The sequence below is a fragment of the Thalia democratica genome, chromosome 5 (assembly GCF_965202585.1).
Source record: "Thalia democratica chromosome 5, ktThaDemo2.hap1.1, whole genome shotgun sequence".
Taxonomy (NCBI): Eukaryota; Metazoa; Chordata; class Thaliacea; order Salpida; family Salpidae; genus Thalia; species Thalia democratica.
Window position 1 is genome coordinate 73,027,051 of NC_139169.1, and position 13,399 is coordinate 73,040,449.

General features: G+C 25.6%; 1 protein-coding gene across 1 annotated transcript; it reads left to right on the forward strand.

Moving 5' to 3' along the window:
• The first annotated feature begins 231 nt into the window (after positions 1-231).
• Positions 232-12,247, forward strand: LOC145835897 (TNF receptor-associated factor 6-B-like). The gene is made up of 13 exons (XM_082943651.1): positions 232-332; positions 793-925; positions 2,965-3,112; positions 4,425-4,586; positions 6,825-6,908; positions 7,222-7,299; positions 7,497-7,655; positions 7,858-7,987; positions 9,334-9,496; positions 9,769-9,966; positions 10,308-10,400; positions 10,965-11,142; positions 11,756-12,247. Exons 1-13 carry the CDS (start codon positions 266-268, stop codon positions 11,990-11,992), a joined length of 1,830 nt encoding a protein of 609 aa, XP_082799777.1. The 5' UTR covers positions 232-265; the 3' UTR covers positions 11,993-12,247.
• The last annotated feature ends 1,152 nt before the right edge of the window (positions 12,248-13,399 follow it).

Consider the following 13,399-nt stretch of genomic DNA (forward strand, 5'->3'; position numbering starts at 1 on the left):
CGGCGAAGTGATTGGTGAAAGCGAATACTGGTTTCACCGAACGCAGAACAAAAACGACAAAAACTTCTTTTAGCATTTTTTTTTTGTTTCAAAACTTTTCGATTGTGTAACTTATAAGTTGCCATAAAAGCGGTATTATCCGCAAATTTTGCGATTTTTTTATTTTATTATGGATTTTAATGAATAGCTGTTTTATGATGATTGTTGTGTAATTTTAAAGTATTTTATTTTAGGTAAGCAGTAGATATTTTATTTGTTGGCAAATATGAATTGTACTTCCTCAAATGCAAGCTACAGACGAAACGCGAGTGTTGAAAGTAATAATTTAGCTGGTTTGTTTTATTATGTATTAACGGAATGATTAATTTTAATGTTTTAATTTTATTTACGCTGGTTTAGTTTTGTTGACGTTTAGTTTCTATAAAGGTTTATAGAAACTTTTAGTTTGTTTGTTAATAATTTTGATAATTCTAATGTTTGTTAATTATAACGTTTGTTTCTGTATATATATTTAGCTTGTTTTTAGTTTTTTTTTCAAGCTTTAAAAGACCTTAGGTTTAGATTATAAATATTCGATACTAGTTTAAACACAAAACGTTTTATATTTTCTAGGTATTAAATTGTAAGTATTTGTATAATAAGCAGTGTAAACCTTAAGTAATCATAAAATGTTATTATATTTTTTGTACTCATTAAGATTTAAACTTTTTTTCATTACTAAATGTTTAAGATACTTATTTTTATGTCTACACTATTTTTAAAATGTTTCATTAACACCATCAATTTTTACAGGATTCGATTTCGATTTACCTTCAGGATTCGAGAGCAGGTTCACATGTCCCATATGCCTGCAATTGATGAGACAGCCCATACAAACCCTATGTGGACACAGATTCTGCTACCAGTGCATCATAACTTCTATCAGGTGAGCTTCCAGTTGTAACTAAAAGCTACTTTAAACTTAATGTTTATATTCGATGTTTTATACAATTTTATAAAGTAAAAATTAAAAACCTCTTAAAGTTCTTGTTTTTTAGCCCATTCAAGTTGTATATTTACACCGGTTTTGTTATCAGTGTGTTTTTAGTTATTTAGGTTAGCTTTCAATTGTAGTTAAAAGACCTTTAAATATAATTGCATAAAATAGGTATATAAGTTTATCTTAATCAAAAAAGGAGGTTAAATTTTTTTTTGCTTATTAAAAATTTTTAAGATTTGGAAAAATAAGTTTATAACACCATTAATGTACAATTCACAAAACATTTATACTTAATACAAACTTTATTTATATTAAATTTTTAATTCTGATTCAAAGTGAAAAACTTGTCATAGTCAAAATAATTAGTTTAATTAGTCCAAAATAATACATTTTAAACACATTTTGTTTGCGAAAAAGTGATATAACAAAAACTGTAAATGGTTATTTTGTAATTACAAATATAATTTTGTAAGTAATGATAGTGTTGTTATAGTATAGCAAGTAATGTTTTAGATAAAAAGAATTAATTTCTAAAGTTCTATCTGTTTATTATCAAAATAGTTAAAGATTTATTTGGTTATGAATTTTAGAAATGTCCGGAACTTGTTTGTTTTGATAACATAAAAAATTTGACGAATGTTTGTAATTTCTCCTAAGTTTAAGCATGCTGTCCATCACTATAATATATAACTTAGTAGGTAGTTATAGTTAATAGCTAAAGTATAAACTTTAAAAGTTATAAAACTATTTTACCTTTCTAAGTTATTATTCTAAGGCAATATACAGAAAACCATCAATTCAGTATAATGTAAAAAACATGTTTTTGGTGATATTTTTAGTATTTTTGTATAAGAAATACGTAATTTCAAGCAAAATTATCTTTTTTAAACAGTGTCCAAATTTCCAAGTATTGAACAAATCGTTTCAACTTGCTAAACCTTCAAATTTTAATGGTTTTTTAAAGCTTTTAAATTCCTTCTAAAACGCTAAAAGAGTAAAAGATCAGTAGCTTTAATCATCTCATCATAACTGTTCAGAGACTAATAGTATCCGTCTAATTTAAGTCTTTTATCGTAATCTTTTTATCTTTAACCTTTAACGCTTCTGAATTTTAAAGCGATTAGCAACTGCTGTTTTCAATAAAAACGTAAATGTTTACGACATTTGGGTCTAGAAACAATGTAACCAATTTCAATTTGAGAAAAATGAAACGTGAGTAAATTTTAGTAACTGTAGATGCATTGCTAGTTTAAACTTTCCTTTAAAGTTACACTGCTATACACTTGTTTAACCGTTCTATTTTAACTTCAAAAAGCTTTTATGTGGTAATGAATATATAAGTAATTTAATTTTGCAATTTAAAAAACATTTAAGTGAGTAAAACATAATTACTTTCCCTATAGAGTAAAAACTAAACTTTTATCTTTAAGGTGGTTGTTTTCATTATAATTAAAAGTTGTATTTTAGTTTAAGTAAAAAGGTTTCGTGCTTTAAAAAAAATATGTTTATTTAATTTTTCAAGAAATCTTAAACTCTTTTTTTGTACATGTTCAAAGAAATACTTGTTGAAGTTTACTTTGTACAAAAATTATAAGGTTGTAAGCATAAGTTTAAATCTGTAATAAATGTTAAAGAAAGTTATTTATTAAAAGTTACACATGTATGTGCTATTCTCATTGTAACATGTTTAACTAATATGTTTTAACTTTGAAATGCTTTTATGTTGTAATAAAATTAACAGATGTTCATGTAATTAAAATTTTCTATTTAAAAAACTATTAAGGGTAGTAAAACATAATAACTGTAGGTGCAGATGGCTGGCCCAGCAAAGTAAAAAGTAAAATTTTGTTTTTGCTTATTTTATATTAACATAACATACTAAAAAGTTACAAATACAAATAGGAATACTATGCCTAAATAAAATTGATGTTTTTTTTCTGTTTTTGCAACCAATACTTGTTTTTACTTATTAAATTTGACAACAGGAAACGACCAAAATGTCCGATCGACAACGAGAGTTTGGATGAAAGTCAGATATTCCAGGACCGATCCACAGAGCGGGAAATAATGAACTTGAAAGTGATGTGCCCTCACAGCAAGTGTGACGTAATAATGGAGCTCAAATATATGCTGGTTCGTTTGTAGTGAAATTATTTATGTTTAATTTTGGTTTGTCGAAAAACTATATATATAAGTTATAAAATAATAACATTCTTTAAAAAACTACATATCTTTTGTAAGAAATCATTTTAGTGAAATAGCTAAAAAAATATCGATGCATATAGCATATTACTAGAAGTAAAGGTTTAAACATAAATTGATAGGAAGAATAACGTTTTTTTATAACTTTTAGGTATTGTGACGACTTTCAAATCAAAATACAGTTATACTAATGTTATTTAACTACATAGTTTAATTAATTTTATTTTCTAAAAGCTAAACATAAAAAACAATATATAAACACATTTGCGATTGAAAACTTTTAAATGGAAAAACAAAATAATCGTTGTTATTGTACTTTGAAAAATAAACATAGTATAAACTGTGAAAAAAAAGCGCTCAAAAAAAACTTTATTATTTGTTTAAAAACAATGTACTTAAGACGGCTGTTCATTTGTACAAATTTATTTAATGGATTTAATTTTTAATGTATTAAAGAAAGCTGTAATCCTTTTATATTTTTGTACAAAAGTGTTCAGTAGCCTTGTTTCATATTACAAAATATTTTTAAAACTTTACAATCGGTTTGAAAGGTTGGGAAACGTTTTGACAGGCGAGAAAAATCGATTTTAACAATCCCCTTTGCTCAACAAGCCAATGTATGTTTTAATTTTGCACTCGGCCAAAACAAAAGTGCGTTTTGTCTGGTGTAGGTAATACGTACGTATGTGATGTTTGTTTTAAAAATCATAAACAGTAAAAGTGTTTGTGTTTGAAAAAAAACGTAACGTTCAGAATAAAAAGTCGTATTTAAACTATTTTTTATGTTTTCGGCAGTAAAAATAGTGTACCTGCATTATACTATGCAATATAGAATTCGAAGTTATAATACGGGTAATGCTGTGCTTTGATAGTCTTAAAGTAATAGTAGTTTGATGCTTACGTAGTTGTGTATTTTATTGTTTACTTTTATATTTACATGTTTATTTTTTACTAATAGTTTTCGTTAAAGAATAGAAAGCAATTTGAACATAATTAACTTTTTAAAAATAAAAAAACAAAATGACTTGATAGCTGTAGAACTTTTTACTTTATTGTGAAATCGGTTTATTATAAACATTTTGTGAATTTAAGTTCAAATTTAACGTCATAAAACAACAACCATCTTTTAGTGTTTAAATGAAAAGTTTTAATTCTGTCATAAAAATTGTTCATTGTTCGAACTAAAGTCATTTTTGATATACTTAAAAACAAGAAGCATCTAATTAGTAAATTAAAACTAAAGGAACACATGGAAATCTGCTTGAAGAAGAAAGTCGAATGCAAACTGGGTTGCGGAGTTAAACTGTCGTTGGCGGAGGAGAATTGTCATTACGAGGAGGACTGCGCGAGGAGAAAAGTCAACTGCGACAAGTGCAGTCAGCAGTACGTGTGGAATAAATACAAGGTTAGTTTACAAAAAGTTAAATTTTCATCGATAACGATGATTTTATTGTACAAGCACTCGTGCAAATATTTCGATTTATGACCAGTGATAGTTGTAGTATTAAGTAATTTAATAAAAATATAGAAAATTAATTTTAAATTATTTTTGGTAGACAAATTCAAGTGATAGATAAAACTTGAAAGTTTATAAGCGTATTGATTTAATTTTTTTTTTTATAAGACGAAATAGTAAATGTTATATAAGTATAAACTAAAATTTTAAATAAATTTAGGTTTTTGAAGTAGAGAAAGAAAACTTAGGTAAACAATAATATTGAAATAAGATTGTTTTTAAATTTCCGTATAAAACATACTTTCTTTACAAACGTACAATATATATATATTATGCTGTAACTATAAGAACTTAATCACTTTCCACTGAGTCCACTTGAAGGGCTTTTAAATAATTTATTCAAGAACTAATTAAGAAGTTAAAAATTAAGAAAATTTGATTTAAAAAAAAACAGAACATACGTTTCATAAAAACAATAAAATTGTTTTCATCCTTTCAAACCTACAGCTAATGATTAAAAACAGTTTTAATATTTTTATGAAGTATATGTTCTGTTCCTTTTCTAAGTTTTTTGCAAAAAATTATATGTAATAATACTTACTTTATAGAGATGTATCATTGAGCTCTAGCCAAATTATTTTTCAATGGAATGTTAGAACATAAAAATTTTATTTCTTGGTTAGACATTTATTTTTTCATTGCAGTTAAAGTAAAATAACAACGTGATAATAAAACACTTTTTTTCTTTTATACTAATTTTTTCATTAATTTATAAAACTAAATTGTTTTATATTTCTAATCATTAAACTTGTTACCAACTGCCATTCGACACACTGATGAAAAGTTTATTACAAAATACTTTATTATTTATCATCTAATTACACCTGCACAATCCATATTATCTTACACAAACCCAATACTGTATCCCAACACAGCATGATATAATGTGTACGACAAAAATCTACAAATTGCAAATTACGGCCACATATAAGCGCTTCAAGTTAAAATATCAGAAACAAATCTAATTTCTCCCGGCCTTAAAAAGCATAAAGCGAATAATAAAAGTATGATAATTGCAAATTAGAAGACTTAACCAGATTTTCTTTAACTTTGAATGACCGTATTCTGAAACTGTTGGCATGTTATTTCTGCATTATTACGTAATAGCATGACAAAAACGTTATAGACCAAATAAAAAACAAACAGAACCTTAATGGCACATTTTAGCCGGAAAAGTGTAAAATTCGTAATCGCAAAATTGCTGGTTTCAAAAAAAAAGTTGAATTTAATAAAAGTAAATGCTTCTTTATTTGAAATTCAAAGTTATACTTAGTACTTAATATAGACTTTATGCAACTTTTTGTTCTTTAAACATTGTTACCAAAACTTTTTTGTACTGAACTACTAATTGGCGTTAGAAAAATATTTTTCACTATAGGTGTACTAAAAGTAAAAAAAATACTAAAAAGTGTTTGGATATATCGCGCAGACCGTTTCTTAGTTTTAAGAAGTTAAAAAAACTTAGAAACTTAAGTTGTACCGGCATTCTCTAGTTTATAAATAAACTAAATTAATATCTCATATCATTATTTTAATGTTTTTTATATAATTTTGGTCTCAATAAGAATAACTTTAAAATTTTCTACGTAGTTAAAAGTTAATTGTTTAGTGTTTTCAAAAAAACTTACTCTTAGTACCTTATTCGTTGACTCATGAAATCGTAAAATTACTAATTTCAAAATTAGTTAAAGTTACTGTTACAAACATAGTTACATACAAAGAGGAAGCTTATACGTAGTATTTAGTTTTGCCTGCTTGCGATAACTTTTTCTTTAAGCATTTTTATTAAACTTAAGTACTTTTATTATGTGTTTTTTTTAATTAATATTTTTTTTTTTTAATGTGATTTATACCGTCAGTTCACACATAAAGTAAAACTATTAATATCTAATTTTTTTTAATACTTACTAGCAACATAAATTCTTAATATTTTTAGTCTTTTTACTTCCATAAAGCTATAAGCAAAATTATGTATTGAAAATACCATTATTTTAAACTTTTTTTTTATACCACGGTTGTAATAAGTTGATTTATTTTGAATATTTATCGAAACTGCTAAAATTTATATTAATTAAAATTAAGTACTTATTTTTCTAATAAGTTTACTCAAGCAGTTAATTTTTACAGGAACACATAGAAGAGGAATGTAGGGCTACTATGAACGAGCTAGTTGCTTGCAAACACTGCCACAACGAGATGAGAAAATATAAAGTTTGTTTTTTATATCTTTTATGATATTTTAATTGCGAAGAATATAGTTTGGAAACGATAAAAAAACAGTTTAGCTTACAGCGTTTACCACCTTACTAAATTGTAGAAAAACATGTAAACTTAAATTTAATATTTGTGACAAACTTTTATGTATATATCTAAAAATCTGTTAAAATTTATCATGTTAAAAAATAATTACTTAGTTTTATTATTAAAGTTTTGAATGTTATTTTCACATAATAACCATAACAAACTTTGTCATATATGTCCAAAAATCTGTAAAAATTTATCATATAACAAAATAATTATTTAGTTAAAAGCACATTTGGACTCAGACTGCAGTGATTCACCAATCGATTGTATTTTCAATAAAGTCGGCTGTCTGCAAAAAGTATGAAAAATTTACTTTTTATTAGCCTAATGTTATGTTGTTTACTTTTATTATTATTTTAAATTACAGCTTTTATTAACACTTTAAATAACAACATATTTCAAAAACAAAATTACAACTTTTTTTTGTATTTAATTTCGCAACAGTTTAAAACTAAACTTACTAAAAGCTTTTATATTATACACTTGTTCTTACAGCATTCAAGAAAAACTATAGGACAGCACATGGAGAAATCAACACAAATACATCTGCAATACTTGATGAAGTTTGTTGTTAAACTCGAGAAGAAAAACAACGATCTGCAAAATCAGTTGGATGAATTAAAACAAAAGTTGCCCGAGCCAAGTGATAAAAAAGTAGTAAAGTTTTTATAATAAAAGTACTTTTTATGTATCTAAGTGTTGTTTTTTTCAGTTTTAAATATATTTATAAGTATTAACTCGCAAACTTTCAGTTAAAATAAAAAATAATTTTATTAAATACTTCAAGTAAAATCATTCAATTTCTGTAAGTGTTTCAAATATTTAACGATAAAACTTTAAATTTTTACTTATACAGAATCATGAAAACAACAACAAAAATTTTCGCTTAAAAGTTCCGGTAAACCCTTACGAAGATAGCAGTTCACCTGAAATCATCTCAAACGACTTCAGCGAAAGATTTTCGAACATTACTAAAAGCATTTCTGGTTAGCATAAATTTGTATATACTTAGTATTTAATTTAGTTTGACTTGAATTCTTTTTTGAATAAAATTTTCTTGAAATCAAATGTATTAAAAACAATATAAGACTTTACATATAATAACATAACTTTAACATATGTGTAATGGTTATAATTTTAAAGCCGTTAAAACAGCATTCTTAGTAACATTGAAATTCTTTGTTTCACAAAAACTGCCGCTAAAGATTAAGCTTCGAATATTTTCAAAACTACTGAGATGGTTAGCGATGCATGAGTTTTTTCGACCGTTTGGTTTGCTCCCGTCAGATGTTAAACGATTTTCTTTGATGTGTAAATTCCTACTTCAAACCTTTGTTGTAAATTATTACTAATTGCAAGCAATTATAGCTTAATTAGGAAATGAACCAAAATAGTTATGGTTGTTTTTGGTGCTCCATATAACTTGTTGATAATTTATTTATAAGATAAAAAACTTCCAATATATATTAAAAATCAGTTTTTTAATTTACATTTAACACCATACAGAGTTTAGTTACAGCACCAAAGTTTAAGTAAATATCGTCAAAAACTGTTTGTATAACTCTTTATAAAGCTTTCTAAAAAAAATAACTTTATAAATTTTACACCTTATACTTATATAATTTTTTTCATTTAGTTTGAATAATATACAACTAAAAGGTCAATTTAAAAAAAGTTAAAAGTGTTTTTAAGCCATTACTTTTTTCTCCATAGTTTGAAATTTTTACTTTGAAGGAAGTATAGTTTTGTAATAATTGCAAATTCATTAGGCAAGAGGCAACTAGGTATAGTAATGCATAGAGTTTATTTAAGAAACATTTTTTTCTTGAAACAATTAAAAAATGATAGCTTGTAAACAATATGATGATTAAAGATGATTATCTAAGTATTACAAAACAAGTAAAATTAATATTTTAAAATAACATTGTAAAATAACTTTAAAGAAATTCTTATAAAAGTAATTAACTTTACTTGTTTAGATCTATTTTAAGCTTTTGTACAGAAAAGCTTAAAATTAGTAAAAATATTTTAAAATACCACTAATGTTTCAAGTGAAGCTAGTTCAACTTTTCTTTATTAACAATTTTAGAATTAAGTAGAACTAGTTAAGTACAAAAGTATAGATAAAATTATTAGAAGCAACTTTATTTCTAATTATCGTGTGTACTGTTTTTAATTCCATGATTTAAAAACAGAATTACAGAAACTATTGACTTATTAATAAAAAAATCTAGAAACTTTACTGAAAAGTTAGGTTGCCTAACAATTTAAAAGCGTGCGAACGTAAAAGTTATTTAGTCTTTTTATTAAAGTTATTTTTATTCTAATGCAGGTAAACTTCCCTTATCTCGGAAAGTCAGTGACGTAAGCATGTCGTCATATCGTGAGAAAAGGTCGAAAGTTCACCGAACCGGAAGCCTTTCTCCTCTGCTGACGTCATCAAAAAGCGTGGAAAACAAAAAAGAAGATAAAATTTTTGATAATAAATACATAAAGTAAGAAAACGTTTATTTTAATTCATATTATAGTAGCAAACTAAAGAAATATATACGTAAATAATAATAACGCTATAAATCAACAGTTAATGAGTATTTGTATATGTAGTTTAGTTAGTTTTTAAAACAAAAAGTTTGTTTCTTTTAGATCTATTTTTATAATAAGTTTGAAAACTGAAAACTTAAAAAATTTTTTTTAAAGCTAGTTAAATTCTTGGTATATTAGTGATTTTTTTGTACAACTTACATATAACAAAATACATACAAACTAGAATGGAACATTTAGTGAGAGAATTGATGATTAAAATGGAATTTCAAAACTGCCAAATGAAAGTTTTGACAAAAAGAATATCCGCAATAAATACAGAAAAATGTCCAAAGCAAAACTTAACACGAACTAATTCGAACGGTTTTAATTCAATATACAGAAACAATTCCTTGTCAACTCCAAAAAAATCTATCTGCAACCAGTATGTGGTTAAGATCTTTTGTAAAACTTAATTAAATATAATTTTTTACACATATAAGTTCAAAAATTTATTCATTTAGAAAAACAAAAGTATATATGAAAATATATAAAACTATGACAGATAAAGAAGCTAATTTTTATTAGCTAATTTACATATTTAAATTTAAAATATTTTTTTTTTTTTAAGTTGCTGATCATTTTCTAACGATTCAAGTTCTACAAGATTTAATTCACTTTTCATAGTATTCATAGTTTGCTACTATTTAATAAATAACCTTTAGTTATCAAGTTTTGGAAATTTTGCATATACTTAACTGTAATTGATATTTAATAAATTACCAGATGTAATAAAGACGGTGTTTTTTATTGGAAAATTGAGAATTACACACGGTTAAAGCAAGAAGCGATTGAAGGCAAAACTCCAGTGCTAAACAGGTTCACAAATTTTAACTAAACCTAGTTTGATCTCATTTGCAGTTTAAGTCGCTAAAAGCGTTGAACTGCATATATATTTTTTATAAAACTTTCACTAATAAGGTTATTAAAATTTTCCTAGGTTTTTTTTCTCAGGTGTCTTAAATTTTAACATTTTTTGTCACTTAAAATTTAAAAACATTTAGTTTTGCAATACTTTTGCCATACTTTAACACAAGTTTATTCAGCGACAATTAATTTATATTTTTTATAACACTCTTGGATTTTACTCATTCTGCCACAGACAAACAAACTAAATTGTTTTAGTAACTTTGAAAATAATATCTTTATTAGAATAAAAATTTGGTTACTACTGAAGATCACTAATAAAGTGAAACATTGTTTTATATCACAATACTATGAAACAAAATACTTGTAGTTCGCAATTTCATATAATTCTTAACATTTCTGGTTTTTACACATTGAATTACAAATGGTGTGTGAATATTTATACAATTAATAAAAAAATAATATAAAATGTTAATATATTATATAGAATAATAGAAAAATTATTTAATATAACAGTCCTGGTTTTTACACGTCGAGTCACGGGTACAAGTTGTGTGTGAGGGCCAACTTAAACGGTGTGGACCACCACGAAGGAATCAATCTGGCCCTGTTCATTCACATTGTGGAGGGACAATTTGACTTTTTGCTGAGTTGGCCCATGCACGGAAAAATCAGCATCACTCTGATTAATCAGGTGGGTGAATTTAATGATAAAAGTATACAATGTTTGTATTTATCACATTTGATTAGTTAGATGAATGACAAATTAGTTAATATAAAACTGGAAAACTAGTCTAGAGGTTTTCAATTTAAACATGGTAGTAAGGTTTGTTATATACAGTTTGTGTTTAACGATGGAAATAATTTAGCTTATGTTTACTTACTTAAACGTAAACCAGGGTTTTTCGAACTAAACTTTTTTAATCGCTAACTTAGTAAGTATTTTTAAAAAGACCACCCTTTTACTAACTCATAAAACCCTTTACTTTTTCTCCTCCTTCTAACTTTAGCCCACTTAAAGCCAAAACTGCCTGCTTTGAGAAACTTTAACAAAAACCTTTGAATTTTGCTAAAACTTTGTACTTTAAAATGTGTTTTATTTTCTTACTAAAAGTATTTTTAAATGCTTAAATGGAGTAATATTATAAAATTTAAGTTTCTCAAATAGTCCCCCTGTTATGTCAACCGTTTTTCGTTAATTTTAAATTTGCATAAAAAAATAGTTAAAATATGTTTGCAAAGTAAAATTTTTATGTACAGTTCAAAAAGTATAATGAACGCGTCAATATCATTTATCAACGTTTCAGGTCGAACACAAGAAAAGGGAGATGACGTCAGTTTATGACGTCACGGAAGTGATGAAAATTCCGAAGGGCAACCAGCTGGAAGCGTTCAAGCGTTGCGTTACGTCATCATCGGGCGAGGGGAGAAACCACCGCGGGTTCGGCTTCGTCGATTTTCAGAACATCGCTAAAGTGGAAAAAGGAGGGTTTCTGCTGGACGATTCGATTATCATCAAAATAAAAGCTGAAATTCCGTCGTGACGTAGTTTTATTTACCAATTATTGTTTTTCACTTTTTTTTTTTTTATTTATTGTGATAAAATTGTTTCAAATGCAGTATTTATCGATTTTTAATTCAGCATCCTAAAACTTTAAAACTCTTTCCTTATTATTTAAGTTTATTAAAATTTGGTTTAAATGTAGTGTTTACTTTAAAATTTCAGCATTCTAGAACTCTTAAAACTTTAATTTCTTAAACAACTTTTACCATAGATTTTGAAAGATTTTTTAATTTAAATTTATCGCTGTATTTTTTGCTTTGCAAATTGTATTATTTGCACTTTGCTACTATCTGCTTATTTAGTTTATATTTCAAAACTGTGCTTTTTTATATATTCGAAAACTTTAAATAAATAGTTTAAATAGTTTGGTTTCCTAAGGTATAAATCTATAACAAATAACCGAGCTGCTTTGCAATATTTATGTATTTCAGTCATTCTTTTATAAAAAAATTATTTTTAAAATTCAGAAGTCCATAAACTAGTTGTAAAAAATATTTGTTAAAGTTCTAACCTAATAACTCTCTAAAACGTTTTTTTTTAAAGTGGTAAGCTTACAATTTTGTAGATAAAATCTTTTATATGTTTGAAATGAAATCTCTTTTATGTTTTGGCTAAAACATAAAAAATAACCGACTATTAAGCCTAATTAACACCGCAGAAAAGCAAAAATATTTATTGAGCTTAACTGAGCTAAAATTTAAAACCTTTTAAGAATCATTTAGAAAATAAAACTACAAAAACTAATGAAGTTTTTACTGTTGACAGTAAATACACTTTATCCATTAAACTTATTTTTACATCAATAGTTTTATGTTTCCTGATCAGTTGCTTAAAAAAGATTGTTCAGTTTACAGAAATTTAAGGAGCTTATTTAGATCAAGATGTTAAAGTTAAACATTTTATATACAACTAGGTATCGGTGGCAAAAAAATGCGACCGTTTCAAGTATAATGAAATAGTGAACTGCAGTTTACTATTTTATTTTACTTGAAAAGGTCACATTGTTTTTGCCACTGAAACCTGGTTTTAAATAACAAATTTAATTGGCACGTCTTTATCTGATCAGTGGTTTATAGAACTTTCCATTTCAAACAACTTTGATGCTTCAAGTACAACTTGGTTTTAAAAATAAATACAAGTTATACTAAGTATTTATATTGTTTGATTCATAAAATTGATTAAAAAGCTGTTAAATTATACTGTTTATATTAGCTATCTTATCAATTTTCAAAATATATAATGAATACAATTTTGTTATCAGCCATATACATATACTAACTTTGTTTTAGATAATATAAACAAGTAATGTTTAAACTTTTAACACCTTAAACTGAATTCGGGCAAAGTATGACCCGCAATCCAATTGTTAGCTTGGAAACTTTTGCAA

Excerpts from the sequence above, each read along its gene's own strand:
- LOC145835897 (XM_082943651.1), top strand. The coding sequence starts at position 266 with ATGAATTGTACTTCCTCAAATGCAAGCTACAGACGAAACGCGAGTGTT. Across the intron at positions 333-792 it reads TGAAAGTAATAATTTAGCTG|GATTCGATTTCGATTTACCT; the intron begins GTTTGTTTTATT and ends CAATTTTTACAG. Across the intron at positions 3,113-4,424 it reads TGGAGCTCAAATATATGCTG|GAACACATGGAAATCTGCTT; the intron begins GTTCGTTTGTAG and ends TTAAAACTAAAG.